This window comes from Chiroxiphia lanceolata, chromosome 1 (assembly GCF_009829145.1).
Source record: "Chiroxiphia lanceolata isolate bChiLan1 chromosome 1, bChiLan1.pri, whole genome shotgun sequence".
Lineage (NCBI taxonomy): Eukaryota > Metazoa > Chordata > Aves > Passeriformes > Pipridae > Chiroxiphia > Chiroxiphia lanceolata.
Window position 1 is genome coordinate 52044593 of NC_045637.1, and position 26335 is coordinate 52070927.

Consider the following 26335-nt stretch of genomic DNA (forward strand, 5'->3'; position numbering starts at 1 on the left):
CAGCATTTTCCGTCTTTCAGCAGCTCCAACTCCTGATGGTTCTTCTCCAAGCACTGCTGACTTAAGTTAAAATCAAGTAACAGCTTTCCCAGCTCTTGTTTTAACTCTGTACTTGTGAAAAGGTGAGAAGGCGCACTTTCAGTACGTTGCCCTCCTCTCCTGATACACATGGATTGTTTTATAGAAAAGGCAAAGCAAGCAAGAGGGGAAAAGGACAGAGATGAAAATGCAAACCAAATAGCTTATTAATATGGCAAAGCTAGCATAATGCCATCTGTTTTATGTCTGGTCCCTATTTGGAGCTTGATCCTGCTGGGTACTTAGTGCTTAGACTATTTCCTAGGGCACTCTCCAGAGCATACTTAATATTTAAGTGCTTTACTGGATTGTAGCCAACGTGCTGAGCACCTCAAAGGAACCAGATCTTGCTTAATTTTTCAGTTTGTAGAAAAAACTCTTTCCAGCTCTGAGCCCTGGCACTTCTGAGGTTTTTCCTTCTCCACTCCAACCCCCATATTTTTTATTCTGAATAGTCAGTGCCAAGCGGGATTAGGCCACTGGTTCCCCACTGTGGAAACTCTGGTAGAGACCATTCGCCTCTGAGGAAACTCCAGGGGACAATATTTTTGCTTGAGCTGAGGTCCTACTTAGAGTTATTCAAAACTCCTTTTGCTCAACCTGTGAAAAAGAAAAACTTCATCTATAGGGCAGAAGGGAGGGTGTGTAATAAATCCTCAGGCAGAGTCAGCATATGTTCCAAAGGGGCAATAAGCTGTTAAATCAAATCAAAGAAATCCCTAGTAAACCAGGATTCATGGTGTGTCTGACAGGATACACTACATGAAATATTTCAAGTCGATAGCTCTAAACGTGGCTGTCAACATGATGTGCAACCTCCGTGCACTCAACTTCCATCTCTTTCCAATAATAGTGAATCTTTGCAAAGAGCTGCTGTAAATTACAATTCCTAAGCAAACTTTCAAAATTCATAGCCAGATCTGTAACCAGGCTGAAGACTGTAGTCAGAAAGGGATGGTGAAGCAAGCCAGAGTCATGGCAAATCTGCTCAAGGTTTTAGTTTCAGGGTCAGGCTGCGTAATTCCCCTATCAGCTGATCATTAACGCTTTAAAAATCCTCAGGGTGTACGGACATACTGTGTTATGGTCTCTCCTGTGCTCCATGTGCATTTGTGCATCCATGGGGAGTGGGGTGGGGGTGGGTGTGTGTGCACATGCACAGGGTGTGTTTGTCACCTGCGATGCATCAGCTGTGGTGCCAAAGTGCAGGCACCCAGCATTTTAGCCCTGTGGAAAACAACGCTCTCCAGGAATACCATTCCTGCTCACCTACACCCTGCTGATTTTCCATTTCCCCCACAACAAATTTTTACCAGCACTGCAAACCTCCAACTGTCTTCAAATAGCTGCTATATTCTCTAAACAGCCAGCCAGAAAGAAAAACAAAGATAAAGGAAATATTAACCTCTTTTCCTCGGTTATGAAATTGGCCTAGGGCCTGAAAAAGACAAAGTATAGTCCTGGATCATTGATTAGATTATGGCCTTGTATATCCCCACATATGTTCATACCCTCTGAGTCTAGAAATCATTCTTCACTGGAGCAGAGTACTATGGCTCATAGGGCCCAAGACAGCAGCTTTAAAATTGCCATGTAATTGAATATGGGAAAGACTCTGACATTTTGTTGTTATTGCTATGCTTTTCTTATATCCCTAACTTTCTGAGTTTATGTAGTGAGAAAGAAGCAATCCCATCTCTGAAATGTAGCTATCTTAGGGGTATAAAATTACATTTTCTGCCTAAACTGCAATCAGGACATGGATAGGGAGCACAGTACTCTGCGTGGGCACAGGTGGGCTGCAGATTCTTGATGGTAAACAGTAATTTTCAGTGTAGCTGGCACAAAGCACAGCAACCAGGAAACTTCTACTTCTGACTCATACCTCAGTGCATAATAATAATAATAATCACAATAATAATAAAAAATAATAACAACAAACATTTTCACAACACACAGAAACAAATGCAGTAAGCACAGGTGGCCTAAACAGCAGACTGAAATTTCATGAGCACTGTAAACAGACCTTGCTGTATGCTGGAATTGGTCCAGAATACTAGACACAGCACCACAGCCCACCAAGAAATGGTCCCAGGGAACTTCTTAGCAGGTCTTTTGTACTCAAACCCCCAACTAGATGTTGGTGAGGCAGAGGAGTAAGGGGCGTCTTCATCAGATAGGTCTTGTGTGTGTTCTGTGTGGGTGACATCGTCAGATTTCACTGCCTTCCCTTTAGAACCCGTCGGCCATAACCCACCACTAAGTTAATAACTCATGTCCTGTAACACAGAAGTTGCCCTCTCAGCTCTTACGGGGTCATGTGAAACACTTGTCCATCAGACCATCTGAAGAGCACTGCCTGCGATTACAGCAGCTGGCAAACGAGGCTGTTAGTGTAGTTTTGGTTGTGTTGCCAGGAAAGCCTTTTTGAAACACCATCTCTTATCAAATATCTTGAATTTTCCCTTTCTTTGATCCAGAACTTTCTAGCAGTCATAATCAGCAATTTTCTTCCCTCTTGCCAATGCCAAAAAAGCTCTGCCAGTGAAACCACTGGTGTGGGGTCAGTACCAGCTGCTACACAAACAACAAGGAGCTGAAGAGCTTTGATGCAGGAGACAGTGTTGCAAAAGGAAATGACTGCCAGATCTTGCAGGACTACATGAAACCTTCGACTTTGTCACATGGCTGGTGTCCTCCTTGGGCCTCCCAGCTGGGTTTGATCAAGTGTGAGAACTGGGAAAGAAAAGCTGTATGGAAACAGGAGGTGACGGCTGGCCCTGAAGAAGTGCTCCTCTGTATCTCTCTGCTCATGAAAACTATGAGTCTGGGTGTATCTTGCTCGGACAGTGCTGTTGCAGACAGAGATTTCTAAATCTTGAGAAAAGCCTTGATCTTGAAAGCAAGCAGGAACCTCATTCAGGCTTCTGAAGGCATCTGCATTTGACAAGGAGTAGGTACATTTTCCAAGCAGATGCAAGTGCCTTGGCAGGCCTGTGTCTCCACTACCTTCAGCCATTCAGACCTGCGCAAGAAAGGTAAAACACCACTTTCAGCAGTAGTAGTGATGATCTTGGTTCCTTAGGTGGCATGGACAAGATTTTGGCTGCTCTGGGCAGACCAAGTGGTAAGCATGGTGGGCTCTAGGTCTCTGGGTTGAAGTCAGGCAAGGGAGATCTGTGGCCTTCGACTACTATCATTCTCTTAATGCCCACTGGCATGGTAAACAGCATTGCATTTACTTTTAGGGAGGCTGCTGCTTTTCTTTTTTTAAACCTCATGTTAATATTTTCAAATTTCTTATATTTTTATTTTTCTAGAAATATCTGTGATGATTCACAGTGGAGTGGAGGAATATGGATTCCTTCTTTTAAACTTGCTAATAGAAGTTTGTTTTCTCCTATCCTCTATTTCACTGCGTTGTACAAGACAAGCACCCCAAATTCTGCTTGACTGCCACGCCCAGTTCTGCTTTCATGTCAAATAATTAACAAAATTTTAGACTAACCTAATATTTATGTTATCCATGGTAATTAGATATGTCTTTGACTTATGTTTCTGTTTAAAGGACTGAACTTTGGAGATGGGCCATTTGTAAGGCATTGAGCATGTTTCAGAGTCATTACATAAAGAAAGTAAAAATTTCTTTATTCCTTTGTCTGTGTCCAACAGAATTTTCAGATGTAATGCCTATTTAGTTAGGGCTTTTTTAAAGTCCTTTTACTGGAACACATTTCATGATTTACAGTCCCGCTCAAGTAATATTGCTGATTAAATTAACATTACCTAATCAGTGAAACTAGTAAGGTCTCTTGTTCAAATTAAAACCACACCTTTAAGGAAAAGTGAATTGGTCGACAGAGCACTAGAAACACGGCAGAAACTCACCCCAGTTCTTAAAATAAAAGCTACTGGCCAAATGTGAATCTGGCAGTTACTTTAAAAGTCACATTTGTGAAGAACATCTGTTAATATAAAAATATCTCTGATACATTACAGTGGTTTACTGTAGTTAGTTTAGAAGTACTTGATTAACATCTAAGGGAGGAGGGGGAGTAATGTCTTATATTTGGCGATCAGTAAGCCAGGGCTTTTACCCATTGCCTGGCTTTGTTTGGGTTTAGACAATGTTCTTCTGTTTTTGTTCAAGCTGCAATAATAGTTCAGGCCTTGATAGCATGCATTCTGGGTTTTCTATACTCTTTATAATAATCTTTGAACCCTCATCCCACATCATATGTTATGAATATTCTTGTTTTGCAGTAGAGAGGCAGACAGTCATTTTCAACTGCAGAAACCCTGCCCCTAACATTTCCCTATGCATCAAAGCATCAAGCAGAAGAAGTTGCAGAAAGTCAAGTTTGAAAGATGGTTTGGAATGAGAAAAAGAAAAATGGAGAAGGATCAGCAAAAAAGATTGCTTTGAAAGATCAGAATTTCACTGCTTTTGAGGGGTGATCCAAACTACACCTAGAAAAGCCTCTTCAGGGCAACACGTGGTTCAGGGAGTAAGCATGATTGGAACTCATGGTTGAAGGTTGGAACATGGTTGGCCATTGGAACTAGATGATCTTTAAGGTCCCTTCCAACACAAACTATTCTGTGATTCTGTTGTAAGGCTGTTGTTGCAGAGGAGATAAAACCAGAAATTGGTCCTGGCGAAAGTAGCGTTAGAGACAGTCAGCTCAGGTCCTTCTTTCCAGGTGAAAATACATCAGCAATATTAGCAAGTAATTCTTTTCTTCATCTTCTTGCCATGTGACTGATAGTGTTTGTTATTCATGTCCTCCTCTGTCAGTGATTCTTCTTTCAGACTGCCATCTTTTTATTCTTGGTCTTCTTGGTTTAGTTTTGAAAGAAATGATGACTCTAAGGGACACTAAGTGGCTTCCTTAGGGAATTGTACTGTAAATCTTTGGGATTAGGATAACTAACTAGCAGCTTGCCTGTGATATAATGCAAGAAGCAATACATGCTTTTGTTGGATGGTCTAATAGGAGAATATTGCCAAAAGTCACCTTTGGCAATTTGACTGAAAATTAAGGGAACAATTAGCGTTTGTCCAAAGATCAAACAGCCACCTGAGAAAACCTTCTGTGTTCGCAAATGCAGCACACATAGCTCCACATACTGTTTCCAGTATACATATGGCCCTGTCGCAATGGGCACTGGAAAACAAGCTCAGTCTCTTCCTGCTAATTTACCAGTGGAGGAGGGTTTTTTTCCACCAGGCAAGTTCATTTGTCAAGGTGACCTTCGCAGCCGACACCAAGCGTTCCTGCAGATAAAGAATGCTGCCTCAGCGTATTTCTGAAGCCCAGCTCAGCGGTCTGCAGTGGGGCTCCTGCGAGGAGGCACAAGGGCGCTGCCAAACAAAACCCTTCCTGCAGGCATTGCAAAGATTTCTCTGTTCCACAGCTTTCATAGATCATTGCTGCACATTTTGCAATCCTTCTTTTGTCATGCTCTGTAAACCCTCTTCTCATGCCTGACTGGTTTTATGTCTAAATGGTCTTGAGGTTAAGTATTTTCTTTTGAAAAACCCTATTCTGTAAATTAATGGTCTCCCAGGCAGAGCTAAGACCACAATTAAATCTTAGTCGATCATGGATGTAGGTGGGACATTTCACAGATCCTCTGTCAAAGCCCAGACACAAGAAGCAGATCTTCAGATCTCCGAGGGGAAGGTTTAATCTTCCATGTCATCTGAGGGGCTGGACTGGTTGGCCATGAATGACTATTTTCTTCTTATCTACATAGTTGCTTTCAAATACATCACTTATTAGACTTTAGGATATTGCCATTTTTATACCACAAAAAACAAGCCAGATTTGGAGCATGTGTGCTAAATGTATCCCACTGTTAATGTAAAATCCGGCTTGCAGAAGAGCCTCTGGTTTTTGCTCACTACAGCTGGAATAGATCAATATATAGAGACTCTGGAAATAGCAGTCATGTTTCAGAAGAAACCACCACATAGTTATGATCATGCCAGTTTTATTTCTGTGGAATAATTAATCCAGTGCTAATTATTCCAGTTCCTTCCTTATAGTTTTATTTTCATGCCTGCCATATGACCTCAGTTAGACAAGTCCTTAAAGCTATTCCCCAGCAGCAGTGACCTGTTACAACAGGAGACTGTATTCAGAAGTGGGACCAAATAAAAAGGGAACTTTTTTTTTTCAAGGGGAAAAAAAAAGTTTGGGTTGATGAGAACAATCTACAGAGCATGTTTTGAGTCAAGGAAAAAAACAGGTGAAAATTAGAAAAAGCTGAAACATTCCATTGCAACATCTTCTAAATGAACAGTTTTCTTTCTGATTTCTGTGGATTTAACTTTCAACAGAAAAGTAAAACAAATCTCTGAGATCAAATTGTTTATTGTTCTTCCGAATTTCTACAGGAAAAGAAAATGGCTTAGTTTGAGATTAACTTTAAATGAAGACTTTGTTCAATTACTGGTTTGGACAAAGCCCTGAAAAAAATCAGTTATTTACATAGCTAATTGTTTATGACTGGTTATAGTATTTAACATTAGAAAAAGAATAGCATGAAACCATGTGTCAGTATTTATCAATTGCATGACATTCAGTATATTGACTGAAATATTTCATCATTATTTCCCAGATATGGAATTAGTTCAGAGTTACTTTTGTACAAACCATAAAACAGAATACTCAAATATGAATAAAGATGGCAGGGCAGACAGATCTCTGTGTCATGCAAATCCCCACTGGCTTTGGAGGGATACCTGTGTATATGAGTTCACCACTGTTTATTTTTCGTAGGACAGATGTGATTAAGGTTCACCACTGTGCTGATCCTGAAAGAATGAAGGCTAAAAAAATGATGTTTAAACATATTTACACAGTTTTATGGCAAGACTTTTGACCTAAGGCTTATTTAAAATGTAGTTAAAGAAAATACTGTATTTTTGGAGGTAAAATATGTTAAAGTGCAAGGACCTGGAGGTAGAAGGTCACACTTCCGTTAATTTTAGATGTACCCAGTGTCCAGTGAGCACTTACCCACTTTCAGCATCTAATAGCCCTCAATTGAGTCCCTCACTTTATGGACAGCAAGAGAAACCTCTCATCAGTAGGTGAGCTGAATTGCTCTTTGGAGGTGACTTTCTTTCTGTGGGCTGTAATCAGAAGCCTGTGGCAAGCAGCATGCTAATTCACACATCCTGGTTCAACACTTCATGTTAAATTAGAGGATCCAGCATTTATTGAAACACAGGGAGTGTTTTAATTGCTGACAGCAGTCAGAGGGAAGATACATTCATTGTGAATTGCTGCAAGTGAGCCGATCTCTGCATCTTCCTCTCTGCAACAGCATTTTTCTCTACCACACAGGCAGTGAGCTGCAAGAGACATGGGTTGAAAAATTCATATTTACAAAATGCAACCAAATGTCACCTTAGTCTCTAGGAAAAACTAAGTCACTGTTTATCGAGGCTTGTATAAATTCCATCAGAGAGCAACTTTGGGAAAAGGCAATCCAAAAACTATATTATATGAGTGTTCTGACAAAGCCTAGAATGAGGTAAAAGAATAACTTGCATTTCTTCATATAGCAATAGCTCAAGGAGAATAATAGCAGGGACAGTATATCACCACTAAAGAGAAGGAGAGGATATCCTTGAAGGAAGCAGAGAAGGCAGTCTCAAAGCTATTCGGCCTAGAAGTTGCCTCTGAGTGCTTGTAGGAGGTAACACTGTAGAGGCATTTAGTGGGGATGATATTGGACTAGCATATTTACATTTGTAGCGTGAACAGCCCCACAGTTCCAAATTCCTGAGCCATGCTCACCCTTTCCTGCAGTTTGTCCTTTAAAGCATGACCTATCAGTCTCTAAACAGACATACAGACAATGGTAAATTACCAGAAGTTTTCGAAATTTTCAAAGATTTATTCAGTCATAAAAGTTCACCAGAAGAAAGGTAACATTAAGTCCTGTTTAAAACATAGAGCAAATTTAATTTCAAGATGAACTGTAAAACCAAGCCACTTCTGGTTTTGCTCTTTTCTGCCCCTGAGGAAATCTGTATCTGATTCAGGAAGTCCTTTCCCTTCTCTCTCCTTTGTTTCAGTCTTTTTTTTTTTTTCCCTCTCTCTGGTTAAATAACAGGCTTTCTTTTCCCTCTATTCTGCTGTAGGGTTTTAGCCATGTCTTTGGAGGAAGTGAAGGATGTCAAAATGCTTATAACCAGAAAGTCAGCTTTTCCTCCTGTATTTCAGGCTGGAGGAATGATGATAGGAATGCTGTAAATTTAATAGACCCATTTAAGCATTTCAATGCATAAACAAAGGTTTGAGGGAGGGAGTAAAGTTTGACCATTTCATATGTTTTCCATGCTCAAGACTTATTTCTTAGGGCTCCTTTGACAGCATTTACTGCCTGAGATAGTGAACTTTTTGCACAGTGTGTTTTCTCATCCCCCAGCTGCAGCTCAAAACCATCCCTGAATATCACAGCTTTATGATCTTGTGGCCACAACCCAGTTCTGGGCCACTGTTCATACAAACCTGGTGAACTTTTTTAGTATTCCTCTGATCATCCCACTGTAAGAAAAGTAAGAAAGGATTTCCCATAAACACTTGATTTCTTAACAGCTGTACCCTATCTCGCTTTTCCTTCCTCACTTGCATTGTACAGTACGCTTCTCTTATGGGTGGAGCAGCCATCTCCATGCAGAAAGAGTTCCTCATTAATTTGCATCTGGCCATTTATGATTTTTTTGCTTTATGCTATTGGCAGTGTCTCATTTCTCTTTAGAAGAAAACACATAGACTGACTCTGTCTTTTTCTGAGCCACCCCACAGGGACTCTCCTGAATTACAGCGCAGCTTAGTGCTGATTACTTTTTTATTTCTCCTCTTAGGAAACGGATAAAAGGTTTAAGTTCTGACACAAACAGGAAAACATGCTAAGAGGATTTATCCTGAACGCATCTGCTCTTTAAATAGTGATGGAGCAGTGTCAGTGTCCCAGAAGGGCCAGAAGCTCCACCATTCTTTGTTCCTGCAGCCCTTGTATGACTAGAGGCAGAATATCCTATCACAGGCTGTCAGGTAACTCCCAGAATATGCAACTTGGTGATCATAGGCTGAGGAGGGATTGACTGCCACTAGAAGCATGAAGAAGTTGGGTTTAAGAAGTACTCGGCTCTGCTTCTTTAAGGATAACATCGAGCCTCTATTCTGCTCTGAGGTAAGACTTCATAAAATTTACTAAATCAGTAACTTCTCAGCCTTCCAGACCTTGTTCCCTCCCTCTTGTTTCCTTAAACATGAGGGACAGGAGGGGGAGCAAGCTGTCAAAGTTATCACTAGTGGAATTTTCCAGCTTTACCAGGCAGGAAAGCTGGAACAAAAAAAACTGATCCACTGTAGAAAAACAACTGGACAGAGTGCAAACATAGGCAACTTCAGAATGGGCATATGCATCGTTTGCATTGACTAAAGCTGTATGAAAATATGGCTCAAGAATCTATTAACATCAGCCCTTTTAGGGTTTTATTAATGAGGTGTGCTTCTGGGAAGTTATACTCTGTTATAATGCAATGTTTTTCTCACCAATTATTCTATTTAAAAATGTGTTCCTCTGGAATAATATTCCAGAGAGAGAAAAATCTTTGCTTCAAATTGGATTATTCACAATTTTTCCCATTTTTCCTTTCATTTGATTTGGGTTCAGAAATTTGTCTTTTTCAACTTTTGCTTTCTGCTCTCATATAGGTGTTTGTGGCAATTACATGTATTTCAGCTCAGTGTCATGGCCTGACTCTAGCATGCACAAGTAGAGCTTTATACAAACCTAACTGTATGGAAAGGAGAAACTTAGGATTTACTCCATGGGAGGAAAGCCAGGTCTGACAAATTTAAGTGATGTGTTCATCAAGATTACAGGACTAAATTAACTAAAGGGCTTCTACATTCACAAATACATTATCCTAATCTTCATTTTTCAAATTTCTTTCAAATCTGGCTTGGTCCTGTACATTTTGCAGGCAGGGATTTGCAGGTAGTGCAGGCTCCTTCTAATGGCTACTTTCAATTTGAAAGTGCTTATAACTAGTAACTAGGTAAAAATGCAGGGCAGCAAGGGACTGGTGGGGAAGAGCAGCTAAAACTGTTTACCCAGTAATGAAAACTGGAGAAATTCAAGGGAGCTGAAAACTAGGACTTGACCCCATAGTTCTGAGAAAACTGGAAGCATGTTTATGTAGTCTGAATAAATGAAAACAATAGACCATCAACCTAGCACTCAAAACAGGTGCTCTCATCCATTGCAGAGGAATTCCAGGGGATTTCTCTCCTGCTGGCTGGCTGGCATGATGCTTACAGCTCTGTATCTCCAGAGTAAACATCAGGAGTGTTCGAGGAGTTTCTTTTAGCTGTTCTTGCTCTGTGGCATTTTGCACACGCTGAAATGGCCAGCTCAACCTTTCCGGTTCCAAAGTCCCCATGCAGCAAAATATTATGAGCCAAGGTCATGACCATCAGCTGAAAGAATACTCCTTGCCTTGGGGAAAACTTCCAAAGGATTTCTTACCCTAGTATTCCCTCTGTAGGGGCAGCATGAAGCCTGTTCTGGGGATCAAAGGGAAGTCTGAAATGACATGAGATGCTGCAGAGCAGCACAAAATGATGATCGTGGGCCAAATTATGAGTACATAATAGATTTTAATTGACTTCGATCAAGATGAAAGGGCAACTACTTTCTTCTTTCCTTGTCAAACATGAAGTCTCACTGAAAGGAAGTCTAGGCAGCTAATATCCCTGGAGATTTGGCTTTTGCTCTCTAGATTCTTGATTGATTATTTAGAAAACATAATCAAATAAATGGGATTACTAAGAAGTCTACTAGAGAGTTGTACTCTTAGCACCAACAGTTTCTTTGGTAAATACAGTGTCATTACAAGTCCCAGCTGTGTTCTGTCAGAACGGGAGATAGGGCTTACTGGCATAAATGATTGTCCAAGTTGCATTTTCTGATTTTGTGACTCTTTTTTCATATGAATGGAAGAATTCTGAGGGATCTCCCATCCCTGGGTTTTCTCCCGTTTGTTCCCAGCGAAGATGATCATGTACCTGCCACGAAAAGGCAGCTCACACTTAGATGTTAGGGCTTTTTCAGGTAGGGCTTTGCAGTAAAATTACAAAGTGATTCCTAATTCAGAAAGTCTCTGCACAACACAGAAGTGTAGATGTGTATAGATAGCCACAAATTTTCCAGTGTTGATGCTGTTTTAAGATGATGATCAAATTCTAATGAAAATTAACCTAGCAACTCTAAGAAATATTGTATTTTCTTCAACTCTTTTAATTACTTCTTACTAGAAAGTCTCTTCAAATGCATTATTTTGAAAAACTTTAGGTGATGAGTGGTGTGTAAGTTATCATAATGATATAGCAGCCTCTTAGTTTGACAGATCTTTCTCGCACCCAAATGATTCCAACTTCTTTGAATAAAATCTGTTCCATTTCTTATCTTGAATTATGCTTTCATTAAGCAACCAATTGATGTCAATCCCCTGGTCCATGTTGTATAAAACATTCCATTTTATGTGTTATCTAGACTTTTTCACAAAAGTTTTTAGGAGATTACTAAAATGCTCCTTCCCCTTGTTCCCATCTTTGTTGTGTATTCATACATATATTTATATGTGAGCATGAATCCGTACAAATGTACAGTAATATTCCCCTTAGGATATTGTGCATGTATATCATAAAGGAAAAGGAGATTAACGGTAGAATACAATACAAATAGGCTGACTTTATGACAGGCTTGCAGAAACTGCTGCCAACCAAAAGAGTAAATAACAGCTGTGTTAGTCAAAGCCAAATTTAAAAGATAAGACTTGAATTTAGGTGGTCAAAGTCCCAGAAAACCAGGCAAGCTTAATGCCCACAGAAAAAGAACTCCAAGGACAAAGGGTGTAATGGTATACAATTAAGTTGAAGATAAATTTGCAAAAGCGCTTCTGTGACTTAAAAGCCTAAGTGAAAACTGACTTTGAGAGCAGGAGCATTTACTCTCCCTGTTAACTCCGTAAGGTTTGTGAATCCTTTAGTCTTTCCTGAAAATAGGAGTTAGGTGACTGCCCTCCTTTGTCCCTTTTGGAAGTGTAATCTGTAGTCACCTGAAAGTCCAAAAATATGCTGGTCCAGGCAGTGGCTGAATGCCAGCAGAGATACCAACTCAAACCAAAGAACTAGAGCTACAAGCACGATTATTCCCCTGTTTTACTGGAAAGCCATATATCATCTGGTTTGGATTAAACTCTGAAGATGTGTTAGCCTGTTCAAGATCCTGTGGAAGCATTTTGAATCAATTGTAACTGACGTAAATATAGCCTTTGACTGGAAATCTTCCAGAGAGAGAGCGAGTTGCAGCAGTTCAGCCAAGATGCATTATATCAAAAGCATGGATAAGTAATTTGATGTCCTCATGGGAAGGATAGCATTACAGTTTCACAACATTCATAAAGTGCCTGCACACTGAAAAATCTAATACAACCATTAAAAGATGGATGAATGCCCGATGAATCTTCACCTCCTATCATGGATCATGGCTCTTATCTAGCCAGGTGTGGGAAGAGGAGGGTGAACCTACAATGACAGAGGGCACAACAACAGCTTAGTTGTACTCCTTTGACATGAGCATGTGAGCTTCCAAACATGATTTACTATGTTTGCATAGCAATATTAATTACTTTTTAGTGGTTATCTAGCCAAGAATATGTACAGGGCTGAAAAAGGTCAGATAGAAACTTCAGCCAAGCTCTGTAGGACATACAGAAGTTTAGTAGTCCTTTTACTCAAAGTGTGCCATTGCTTTAAGTCATGAACTAGCTCTTATGTTTTTAACCCTCTTCTGTGGCAAAACATGTGATTTTGGAGATCTCACTTCACCTCCCTCCGTAAATCTTATTTGATATCTCTGTGGTTGTAATATGATGAATTAGCACTTGCCCGTATAACTAGTTAATGCTACAGAGAGGGATTGGGGTGTTTTGGTAGTTACCAAATTCTTGGTTCTGCTGTTATTATCCACTGCATGATGATTTGATATTTGAGTTCAGGCTCCAGACTGTGATTGGCAGGGAAGAACTCAACAGAGCTTAAACGGGCAATTGTCCGAAGTTCTCTTTCCATTGTCCGAATACAACTCGGAAGAGCTTACAACAAGCCAGAACAAACCAGTAAATGTCAAAATAACCAAGAGTAATCCCTTCTTGCAATACAGCACAAAAGGTGCTGAGAAGCTTTCTAGTGTGGTTCTGGGCCATCTAAGGTTTCTGCTTCCCAGGAGAACATGAACGGGCAGTTTGTGCCTATGTTAAGATGCTTCAAGAAAAGATAATATTGTCTCTCTATGTCTTTGGAGTCTTGCAGTCTTCCATACAAGAGCTCATTTTCCTCAGAGATTTCCAAGAGCTATATCTAACTCCTCCAGCATCAGTATTAAGAAGGTTAAACATTCAAACTCTATGCACGGGAGTCATTTGGCTGACTTCAGCAGGCCTGCTTGTAGGATTCAGAATTACTCACATCACTGAGGTAGTGAAGACAAAGGCACTGTGCTTTGTAAATATTAGTGGTCTCTGTAGCTGTAAGAGCTCTGAGACCTTAAGGAGCTGCAGTATATTTGAAAACCTAGCTTTGAAATACCTGCCACACTGCAGCTTCCCTCAGAGTGCTCATGAATGAAATATTTGAGATAAACCTCAAAAATCATATAAGCAGGAAAGAAAAAAAGTTCAAAGAAAACAGAAAGCTGTTGTGCATCATGGACTAGTTTTACCATTTAAAAAGTGATTTTTCTTATTATGACATTTGTCTTTTTAATGGGTATTGTGGGGAAGTGTAGCTTCCAACAGTTCCAACTCTCGCTGGAGTCCAAGTGGTTTGAAAGCATCACTGATTCATTTAACTTCTTGCATAGAAAGGTCATGTTTTTCACAGGCACATAGTATAAACATTTGAACATAAATTAGAAAAATACCACTTAAAAACTAGGGTGTTGCATTCACGATTCTCATGAAGACATTCCATCTATCTCTTTAACATAAGCCTAGAAATCATTTTAAGATCACAGAAAACCTTTTATACTCCACAGATTGGAATGATATAGCCAATGTAGAAGAAAATGCATTGTTGTTGTTTTTGCTTGATGTCTTCATTCCTCTGTTGAAGACCTGAGAATATAATAAACTAAATTTGATTTTGTGGTCCATTGTTTCCTCTGAAAACGGGAATTTCTGCTCCATGATCTTCCCTGTCTGTCTCCACCATATTTTAGCCTCCACTCTTCATTTTCACCTCTGTTCTGTCATTTCTTATTGTGGCATCTGCCATCATCTCACCATGACCTTTCATAGCACTGGTAATGCTACTAGACTCATCTGGCAACTCAAGCAGTTCTTGCCAACACATTTCTGTACTTACATTATAAATGAAAAATCTCTCGACCAATCTCCAGTAGGAGTCTTCTACCAGCTTTTGATTTAAATTTAGCTTTATGCTTACACAGTTATGCTTATATGCTTACTTATGTCCTGAATGGGAGAAGTTATCAAATAATATACTGCAATTTAATTCTAAAGTGACTGAAACAGCCTGAAATTTTGACTGAAAAAACACGAGTGAATTAGCAAGAAATTAGTCGTTCATTGTTCCAAGAAAAAGTGCAGGTCAAAAACCTATTCTGATACGGTTTCCTTTTAAAGCTTGAAGGCAAAATGTGCGCCAGATTAGCAAAACTTCCACTGGCTCAACAGAGCCAAGAGGATTTACTTCTGTTAATATTACCTGGCTGTTAGGGATTTTTTATTCATAAATTTTTTTAGAACATAAAGTGCCTTGGTTGCTTTGACTGAGCTTTTTATAAATATTTAGAACTGAATGGAAAGAGGGGCTGATGTGTGACTTCTTTTGATAAGGATATATGACAGTCAAATGCTGTTGGATAAGCACGTGGGAATGCATCCACCACCTGCAATTCCCATCCTGTGCCTTGTGTGTTTGTGTTTGGTCCCCCTACGCTGCATTGGTATCACCTCCTCCCTGCATAGAGCCCTTCTCAACTTCCCTGCTTGCTCCATCCCTACATGAATCTCTCATTCAGCACCTGATTTCTGGAAAATGGAAAAGGAAGGGAAAGAAGTGGTGTTCAGAGACAGCTGCAGACAGAGGGACGGAAAGGGAGACAGAGTTAGAGATGAGGCTCCACGTTGCTTCAAGTCATCAAGAATAAAGTCACAGACTGTTCAGGACATTGACAAGAGTTTCCCTGTTGATGTACTTTCCATCAATTTCCTGACTGTGTAACCATTTTTCTTCAGGTAAAAATAGGAGCATAGTGCTTTGAGATATTCTCCAAGATCCATCTACGTTTCTTTATTCATTCACATTCTTTATCTACACTGCTTTTTAAGCAGTTTCATTAACAAAAGAACAGCCTATTCAGCAAATGTGGGACTCTTTCCAAAGTAACTCATACAATCTTTACCAATGTACTTGAGTGGTAAAAAATAGAATTATGCTCTCATCTTGATTTTTATTTGGCTGCAGAACTTTCCAGCAAATTTTTCATTCCTTCTGACTGATTCAGTATACCACAAAGTACAATACAGGATGAAAAATACAAACTGAGAGTTCAGAATTGCCAGACAGGAACCCAGAGCTGCTGAGAAAAATTTATATGGTGTACATTTGCTCATGAAAATTTTGTGATTTGTAATATCTTCAACATTAGAAGTACCACAAAGAGGGATGTTCTGAATTTAAACATAAGGGATAAATTAAGCCAGCGGGGTTGTAACAGTTTATTACTATCTGAGAATCTGATCCAGGATTTTTATAATGGCAACATAAAGTTGCTCCTCACTCTGTCAAAAGATTCAAGAGTATCTTCATTGCGTATGCATTTTTTTCAATAAAGTAGCTTTAAAGGTTGTATTTTCTTAGCTTTAAAAGCTCAGTGTGTTGTTTTATGTTACTTCAGTCCGGTCCTGTAAACACTGTTAAGCACAATGTTCAAAATATTTTCTCATGAATTGCAGGGTAACCAATACCATTCATGACAAAAATGTAAAAGAATACATTAGAGTTTACATATTGACACTTTGTAGGTCAGACATGGCTTTCAGTACAGTTAAAACACATCTAAAGGAAAACGCAATAACTCACAAAAATAAGTAGTGCTTGTTTGCTTAGGTCCTGAAGCCTTTGAAAAAAGTGTAATGGGTGGAGTGGCGACATTTACTTAAAAGCATGCATTAATTATAGGAAGGAAGAAAGTAACAACTGGACTTCACTTAAAACTAAGCACCAAGAAAACTTCAAAGACTTATTGCATGATTTCAAGCTCCTGTTTAGCTTACATGTTCCCTCTCTAGATTTATCTGCCTCCCTTCATTGTTTATATCAAGACCTTAAAATATTTACACTTGAAATGTATTTAGTTGCATTAGATGCCTTCCAGTAAACAGAATAGTTCAGTTCTTAATATTATTACCTTAATTCAACCAAAATGACTGAATTTGGCTTTTGAAGTGTTTCAGAGACAGAATGTCCCACAAATTTTGTGAGTTTCTTAGTGATAATAATCATGCTGGTTGAAAGCATAGCTCCTTTACAATGATCTAAATTAAAAATATATGTATTCTTCCATGTTTGCCACATAAATCCAGGCAATGTTATAAGATGTACTGAAAGCTGTAGAAGGTTTGACCCCTTATGTTTCAGTGTTTCATTGTGCTTGCTGAGTATCTTAATATTTCTTTTTCTTTAAAAAATCTAATTTGTGCTTTTGGAGCCAAAACTCTTTTAACACTATCCAGGTTATATCCCCTACGGGTTTTAGTTGGTTTGCTTCTTTGCTTGGTGAATGATTTAAGCCTCATTAGAGCTCTTGAACCTGTGCATTTCCTGCAGTTTTAACTGTATCCTGTTGTGTTATAAATAATGAATCTGGCTAAATGTGAGTTGCTGGCAGAGATTTATCAATTTTATTGTGAAAGAAGATTCTGGATTAGTCTGCACATTCCTCCTCCTTCTAACCTCCTTGCTGTCACACACATGTGCATGCTTAGTGGCCTGATGTACTCCGGTTGACTTGAGACTGTGCTGTCCCCAGAGAGTGCTTACAGGGCTGTTGCTTACCTTACAAGTGACACTGCCAGAGCAGTAGGAAGCAAAAAAGAATCACAGCTTTTCCACTGCATTTTGTGAGAGCTTCCTCACTGCTACAGATAGCTCTCTGAGGAGGAACCAAGTGCCTGCAGTGAACAGCATCACACTTTGTGCAGTACTAGAGTTTAGACAATGTAATGCATTTGCGCTTCCTCCTCTCTTTTTCATTCATGTGACTCTACTTCATCTTTGATTCCTACTTTGGGTAAGATGCTGGGTCGCTGCTTGCACCAAACTGCAGAACAAGACGTGTCAGCTTCATGTTTACTGTGTGGCTTGACTGAGTAATCCATACCAAGGACTGGTAATGTTGCAGTAGTAAATCCAGGGCTGCCATACATCTTGTTTTCAGATTTGGTCCAGGTGGAATTTGAAGGGTTTGCCTTGAATTTTGGGGTGCTCAGCTAACTAGAATCTGTCTGGGTGAGTGCCAGATGGAATTTTTGGAGGCATCTACTGAACAGAAGTGGATACATTGTACAGTGCATGCACAGTGAGCCTGGTGCTCCTGGAGGCTTTCATCAGCTCTAGCTGATAAAGTGTGACATCCATTGGGTTCAATGCTCAGGCACAAATCATTGTACTGTACATTTGTACTGTAGGGGCACAATAGATCAACCATTTTCTGGAAGAACAGGATTTTCTAAGCCCAGAGTACGTGGCCCATGTGCCTGTGTTTCCTGCTGGAAAATTCGGCCTGCCCAAATACAGGGCCAGTGCGGATGCATGGATTTTTTTTTCATATAAAAACAATTGGACTTAAGCATCAACACAACAAAAGAATTTGTCACCTCTAACAATAAAAATGTGTTGGAAATGTGTAAGATGTTTAAACTGGCTGCTTACAACCAGCTTTTGCCTGCTGTAGGCCTTGTCCAGATGTTTCTTATCTTACCCATACACACTGAAAATTACATCTAACATATTCTGCCATGATCTGCTCATGTTCTTAAATCTTCAACATTGAAAACTGGCTTATACTGCTTCCTCTTAATATATATGAAAAGAATTCTTTTCAATTCACTTGAAAAAAAAATGGTTAACAGAACATACTCTTGTTAGTGTTAATCATTTGTGAATCCCTTCTGCCCTTTAGGAACAGCCTTATTAGGAGAAAGAAGATGGAATAGAGTCCCTTTCAGATTTTGACGGACACACTGCAGCCATGTAGTGCACTGTCTCTTGCATCAGGCTAGCACTGAAGTGATGTGATTGCCAGTGTGGAGGAGAGGTCTGGGTTATGTCCCCAAAGGTCACTGTTGCCAGCAGGCAATACCTAGATATTCCCTGCACTCCCTTAGCTCAAAGGGTCTGATTGTGAGAGCCCTCACATCAAAATGCACAAACAGAGAGAGATTCTTCTGCAATCTCCATGATCAGCCACAGAGCGGGTCACAATGTGGCCTTTGTTACAGCAGAGGACTTCCGTAACATTTACAAAAAAGTTGCATACGAGACAGCTGAAGAACCCAAGGTGAAACACATTTTTAGATGTTGACAGGTAACACTGCAGACTCTACAGTTGAATCTCATAACTTCTGTTAGTACCGCAATGAATTGCAGACAAAGTATAATTAAATAAATTAAATTTTTAATTCCTGTAAATCCTACAAGTCTTTTCTCTTTTAAATCTTTTAAATCTTAAGACTCATTAGACAACTCCTTTGGGTCCCAAAAATCATGGAATCATAGAATCATAGAACATGTTGAGTTGGAAGGGACCCACGAGGATCACTGAAGTCCAACTCCTGGCTCTGCACAGGGCAGCCCCAAGAATCACGCATGTGCCTGAGAGTCTTGTCCAAACACTTCTTGAACTCTGGCAGGTTTGGTGCTGTGACCGTTTCCCTGGGGAGCCTGTTCCAGTGCCCAGCCTCCCTCTGGGTGAAAAACCTTTTCCTAATATCCAACCTGAACCTCCCCTGGCACAGCTTTATGCCATTCCCTCAGGTCCTCCTACTGGTCACCAGAGAAGAGGTCAGTGCCTACCCCTGGTGAGGAAGCTGTAGACTGCTATGTCTCCCTTTAGTCTCCTCCAGGCTGAAAACACCAAGCAGTCTCAGTCCCTTCTTGTATTCTGGAGGATTCCCCTCCAGATCCTTCACCATCTTTGTAGTCCTACTTTGGATGCTTTCAAGGAGCTTCTTATCTTTCTGAAACTGCAGCACTCAAAATTGCACACAGGGCTTGAGGTGAGGCTGCACCAGTGCAGAACAGAGCAGGACAATCCCCTCCCTCAACCGGCTGGTGATGCTTTGCCTGATAACCCCCAGGACATGGTTGGCCCTCCTGGCCAGGGCACTACTGACTCATATTCAACTTGCCATTGACCAGGACCCCCAGATCCCTTTTCTGTGGCACTGCTCTCCAACATCTCGTTCCCCAGACTATACGTACATCCAGGGTTGACCTTTCCCAGATGCAGAATCTGAAGTAAAAATTAAAGTTGACAGAATGATATTTTGAAGAATATTTTGTAGAATACAAAGATAGGCAGAATACAGAATTCCTGTGGTTTCAATGCTAACCGATACAATAAGATGATAGCTTATTTTCAAACAGAGCTTTGTAACAAAGAGCAATGAGATTCATATGTTTTCAGAATTCTGCTGGGCCACAGGATGAGAAAATTAATAATGAAATAAAATCATATTCTGCCTCTCACTCAAATTCTCCGTTACAAGGGGGGCTGAGTGACAGCTCTGTGAAATCAGTGAGCTTGATAGTTTAAATATTTGCTATGCTAGATGTTAGAGAAAGGACTGGGAAGCTTTAGGATCTACTGTATACAACTTGCCTAACATTTGCGAGATAATCAGAAACAGAAGTGTAGATGGATTAGGGGGTTAAATGTTGTATGATATATACCCCTCTCTGTGATCAGAAGCCACCGAGCATGGAGAGAAGGAAATAAGCAGACAGCAAACAGTATAGGGTCTCCAGGAAGGAACCAGAAGGTGAGAGATTTGGGGCAAGGGTGAACTGTGCAGTGAACTGTGCACAAAAATACTATTTCCCATTGCTGGACTCTTCCTTTGCCTGGAGTTTGTATACATTTTATTTAAAAGGAAGATAAATAATGGTACATGACTGCTTCCTAACAATTCAGAACAATTCTTAATAAAGAAGAATAAATATTGTTTCCTTGTCAATGCAACCTACCATTCTCTTTTTTTACATTTGAGAAGAGCTGAGCAAGTGTTTATACTGACAGAATGATTGCAATGTGAAAAGGTGGATTCTCGTCCTATAATGACCAGGAGAATTTGCTTCCTTCATCTTCCTCACTCCTGTAAATGTGATTAATTGTGGTGAAGCAGGTTCAGGACCCACCAAATTAAATGAAGTATAACAGCCCACAAAAGTAAGATGTCCTGTCTCTCTGTAAACAAGGATTAAGTGCTGGTTTTAACTACAAGATGACTTTATTGCTCCTATTTGTTTTATGGATTCTTTACTATCCGTTACCTAATTGAACTCAAAGCACAAGCCTGGCTTTATCGTTACTGAGCCTGTGAGCAATCATTAGGTGTCACTGAGCCAGCTCTTCATGTGGTTTGACAGACTTTTACTTTGGAGATAGGATAAGAATAGCTTATTGGATCTGGCTTGGCTATCCTGAAATCAATATATGGTATCAGATCCTGAACAGCACACTTCTGCACTACATATGGAAGATAAAATTTAGGGTCAGTGGGCCTGCTTTGCTGTTGCATTTCATCAGAATTATAAACGTACACCAGACCAAAACCAGTCACACACAGTTGAATCAGTCTCCTTGTGCCCATGGAAATACCCTGCTTCCTTGCAAAAATCTTTCCGCAGAAAGCTTTCTAAATTATATCATCATATTTCTCCTTACTGGCACTCGTTAACCCTTTCTCCTTTTTTTTTTTTTATTCCACCCTGAAAACAATTTCAGCTCATTCAGTGGAGTTGCTATAATTGTTCCTCAGTGCTTTTAGATTCATACTTCTCTCCCAGCTCTTTCCATCTAGTAAGCCAGGATCTGAGATCCCTGCTGTGTTTAATTTAGTCAGTGTTTCAGATTAGCTCACCACTACCCATGTGTGTGAACAAAAGAAACCGAGCATGAGCTTTTTGATTGCTACTTACTTAACAAGACTGGTTTTCAGTTTTTCTATAGGAGCAACAGAATCAGCTTAGTGGAAACTTTTTATTGTTCTAAACTTCTGTACAGACACTGAGAAAAAAAAGAGCAAATGGGTTGAAGGTGAAAAACCTCTGTCAGGAGCAGAGGTTTTCTGCTGCTAGAGTTCCCAGTTAACAGCCTGGGCTTCTTGAACTATTTCTGAGACAGGCAGGCTGATTGCTGAGTCAGTGTGCATTTAGTGTCCTTCAAGAATTAATTAAAAGCAGTGAAGAATATGTTTTGCTTCCTCAGTAGGACTTTTTTTCCTGAAACTGTTTTGACCATCTTTGGCTGGAGGAAATGGGAGACAACTGCCATTATCACATAAAGGCAAGACCACTTCCTCCAGGACAAGAGTCACAGGTATATGGGTCAAAACAGCAGCTGGATGTCAGAGGCAGACTGACAATAATTGAAGAAAGTTTGTACCAGACCACCTGGAAGCAAGCTTCAGATGTTTACCAATAAGGATTAAGCACCTCTGCCTAACCTTTCTCATTACAGAAATTTTACACAGCTTGCTTTAATCCAGGTTGAGATAACAAGCGTCATAGATGAAGTTCTCAGGAGACTTTGTTCAGCTGATTTTCCAAATAAGCTCTGTACTTTAATATTGTTGTAAATGCACATTAATTACCCGGGAACCTTAGATGTATTTGGTAAAGCTGGTTGCCACAGCAGTTGTTGCCGTGCTACATGGTCTGTTTTGCATTTAGCTTTTTGGTATGGTAGTATTACAAAATAAGCATACTCGCTGTGGGGAGAAAAGCAGCAACCCACCAAGCCTCTTTCTTCCTAATATGGTGAAATAAAAAGCCTTAGTTCGAGCCAGCTGAAGTGGTGATGGAGTCGAGGCCCAAGGAGCAAGGTCATGGTCAAGATACACACTGGAAGGGCAGGAAATGTTTAAATTCTCTGATCATGATTAAATTATGGGACCCAATGATGCTGTCAGAGCTGCCCTTTTCTCCTCCTAGCACATGTTTGATTCCAGACTGGTGAGAGTGTTCCTTACTGCAATTGCTGGCTTGGGATGTAGGGGCTGGGCTATATAGCACATATAGGAACTTATTTTTCACAAAGGTTTATATTAAGTAGGGACATGAATTTCTCAGTGGACAGCAGTGTGGGGGTTTCAGGCAGAGCCCTGAGCTGAAGCGGAGGCTGGTGAGGGGCAGGCTGCAGCAGGAGGATAGGCACCGGGCCGGGCTGTCTCCTCTGCTCTCACAATGTCCAGAGAACAGGGGCCCCAGAAGCCATTAGAGTGCCAGGAAGTTTTGCCTTTTTCCTTATTTGTGTTCACTATCACCTTTTAAACAAAAGAGCTCAGCTTTTCACAGCAGCAAGCAGTTGGTCAGTGGTAGCTGTTTCCCCCATCCCCCTGCCAGCTCCCAGCTGAAGAGATGGGGTTTTCTGGCTGCTTCTCAGGGGTTGTGCTTCTGCTGGTTAAAACCTCTGCTTGGGGACGCTTGGTACAGTATTAACTCGTGATAGTTAGGTCATGATAAGTGAGACATGCTTTTTTTTTTACTTGCTGACGCAGGGAAGAGAGACAGTTGAATCCATGAAAGAAAGGGAAACCCATAAGAAACCAGAGGCTGACACATCCAGAATACATAATTCCAGTGATTGTAATTTATCAGGTACCCTAGTCATCTGAGGCTTTGCAAACAAAAGCCGTCTGAAACACATCTCCCCAGAGGGAAAGCTACATGGAAAACACTCAAATAGCTTTAACCACAGTTGTGTCACAAATTCCTCTCAGATTTGGTGACTGTGGCTTGTTCTAATTAAAACAGTAACAGTTTCACCACTGTGTTTTAAAGTAAACAATCATTTTCTGTTTATAAGGGGGGAAAAGGAGAAAAACAGTGAAGATAGCACTTCTCTGCCTGGAGTACGTGTCTCCGCAACCCCATAGCACATTTTCTTCTGCAATGTTGTCACCCATCACAAAGCTTTGCTTCTCAGCAGCTCTCCAAGAGCACATGGGCAGTTTTGGCAGCTGAATCATCCATATAACAGCTGCATGTGTTCAGAAAAAGGCAAAGGCCTGAGCTTTAACTTTTATAAAGCCTGATCACATCCAAAGCTGGATTTGATGTGCTCCGTTGTTTCTCCACAGCTCCCTAACCTGGGACTCAGACCTAGCCCAGAAGGAACCACTCAGATAGAGCAAGGATGCTGCAGGAGCCTCAAGAAGGCAGCTAGCCCTTCACTGGCAAGGAAGGATGAAGCAGAGGCAGGCAGCACAAAGAGGAAAAAGCATGCTTGGTCAGCTTTATTAAATAACATATTCTTTATACATCCATTACCAAAACTTTGACACGGAGGGAAATACTGAAAAGGAAATTTATTTTTTTTTTTAGTGGAGTAAAAGTGTTGCCTGTGTTTTTAAACAAAGGCGTGTTGGCAGAATCATGCCATACAGAAAAGGAAGACAAAGGGAAACTACATTTGAATTAATTCAGATAAGTGAAGGCCAGAAGACCTTATGACAGAACTTTCCATTAATTCCTGTAGTCTAGCTCTCTACCATAATTGCGTTACTTCCTAACTCTTTTGTACAAATATTGTTGTGGTTATTATTACTGATTACTGTATCTACTACAATTATACTTACAAAAGCTGTTTACAGTATTGCAGCCATAATAATGTAAAAGAGCAAAGTCAGATGAGACTTTCATGGTGGATGTTGTATTAAATTTTGAATTAACTTATATAACTGTCTTCAACTGCAAGTACTTACAGTGGGAAAAGACCAGAACAAAAGAGTAAGGAACAAACTTTGTTTTAATTCAATAACTGTATTGAATCTTAGGTTTAAACTTGATTTTTAGTGAATCATAATTTTTTGAACCTGTGATCAAAGCCTTCTGTCTGACCTAGAATATACTATTTCAATTCAAAGACAAATTTTGTTAAATTTTTTTCTATTTTAACTTAATTTAAGAAATTTATTTTTAAATAAATCTTTTTTTAACTTTTTTTTTAATCTTTTCAAATAAAAGATAATGATTTCTCTGAATTAAGGTATTTCAAGTTTTAAATTGTTTTCTGGAGCCAGTGTAAGTTTATAAAATATTTCAGGGTTCCTAAGTCTCATTATTTTTCCCCAGAGTTTTCACTGAAAAATTTCAGCCAGCCAGCAAAACAAGAAGGTATAGAAAGAGGTACAAAACAGTTAAAATAGTTTTCCAGCGTGTCATTAGATGGATGTCAGTATTACAAATAGAAATTTCATCTCCTGTGTTCCTCTCTAGAGTGAGAAACACTAAACATTAAATAGATAAATTATTAGATGCAAAATAAATGTCTAGCCATAATTGTTATGAGCAACAGAGGTCATTACAATTACTAGAACTGTTTACTTAGCCTCTGAAATCTTGTTCCTTCCTCCCTGGTACAGTCACGGGTGAAGCCCTAGTTGCCTGCTCCATCTTCATGGCACAAGTTAGCATGATAGAAAGGTAATTTTATTTGTATTAATGTCTCTTCAGAAAGTCCCTCTCTCGTTGTCGAAGAATTAACAGGATGCTTTCAAACGAGTCAGCACCTCCTCCTACATTCAGTCGCTCCAATTCGCAGGCCTCCATGGACAGCACTTCCATGGAGGACTTCTGGTGTGAAGTGGAGAGCATCAAGGAGAGCAGAGAAGATGGACCTGAAGAAGCAGCAGTCTTGGAGTTCAAACCTGCTGATGGTGAGCACACAAACACCACTTCTTCCTTATGCCTTGGCTTTGCCTTCTCACTAAAGAGTCATACCCTGATCTCCTTTCTCGTGTCACTCAGTATGAGCAAAAGTACTGGGCTGGGTCTCTGTAGCTCTGCTTCTGAACATCACAGTCAATCACTGGAAAGAAGCAATAATTCACTCTGGTTTATAACTGGAGCTGGTATTAAACTTCTGAAGTAAGGTTTTTTTGCATTGACTTTGTGCTTCAGGAGTACAGATACGGTGTAATTCATAAAGGAGAGGCACTCAATGAAAGCTAAATCTCCAGCATTAAATAGACTAAACCAAAACATTTAAAGTGAAACAATTTATTTTGTTAAATTTATTTTGTTAATAATTCATTTAGTATGCTGAATTTTAAATTTTCTGGCTTTTGGTAGGATATGATGCAGAAGTTATTAAAGTCTTGAAGAATTTTTTGGTTAGATGTTGTTTAGTGCTATCAGGAATTTGATAACTGCCTGTTTCTATGAGATTACCCAATTTAGGTATAATTCAAGAAGAGTTTAGAGTTTAGTTCAGAGCTAAGTCTGAATATATGGATGCCTACATTGTTCAGACTCCCCACTTGACCAAATTAATTCATCACTTATGCAACATATCCTGAAGGTATTACTACCTCATTCTGTTATCTTAACCTTTTCCTCTCTCTTGTTTTGTACTGTATTTGGAAAAACACATAATAGTCTGTGCTGCCTTGTTGCAATACAGCTTTGTGTTAGATTTGATAACATGTAGAACAACAGTTCACATTTTTTTTCCGGTTTTGACCCCATTTACAAATGCATTATATTGTGTAACACAAAATACCAGGTGTTACTATAGGATGAAAAAGAATTTCTTCTGAGGTCATGACCCACTGATAACTCTTTCTGGAGAACATCTTGTGGCTTATGGCTACTAGTCTGGTAATTACTGATCTAGGGATAGATTTTGAAGCAATGGTGTGTTCTTTCCTTGCAATTATTAACACAAGTGATGATGAGGGTTTTTTTACTTTGACATGCAATGGGATGTCGTTAATTCTACTCCCAGGAAGAATGGTGAAAAGGGGGGAAAAGTACTACATTGTTAATCAAACAAATATGTAATCTGTCATGGTAAGTAACTTGCACAGAGGTATCTAACTCCAACCACGTACTGTTCCCATTGGAAACAC

The 26335-nt window shown here is 39.8% G+C and overlaps 1 protein-coding gene across 2 annotated transcripts in view; it reads left to right on the forward strand.

Moving 5' to 3' along the window:
* ARHGAP28 (Rho GTPase activating protein 28) overlaps window positions 1–26335 on the forward strand; it is a 76187-nt gene that overhangs the window by 16294 nt on the left and 33558 nt on the right. The window contains exons 1-2 of one of the 2 annotated variants that reach the window (XM_032700561.1): window positions 9141–9294; window positions 24939–25141. In XM_032700561.1, the coding sequence (XP_032556452.1) occupies window positions 24973–25141 (169 nt within the window). In that variant the 5' untranslated portion in view covers window positions 9141–9294; window positions 24939–24972. Of the gene's footprint in view, window positions 1–9140; window positions 9295–24938; window positions 25142–26335 lie in introns of those variants that run through there. The other variant, XM_032700551.1, reaches the window with a different exon arrangement.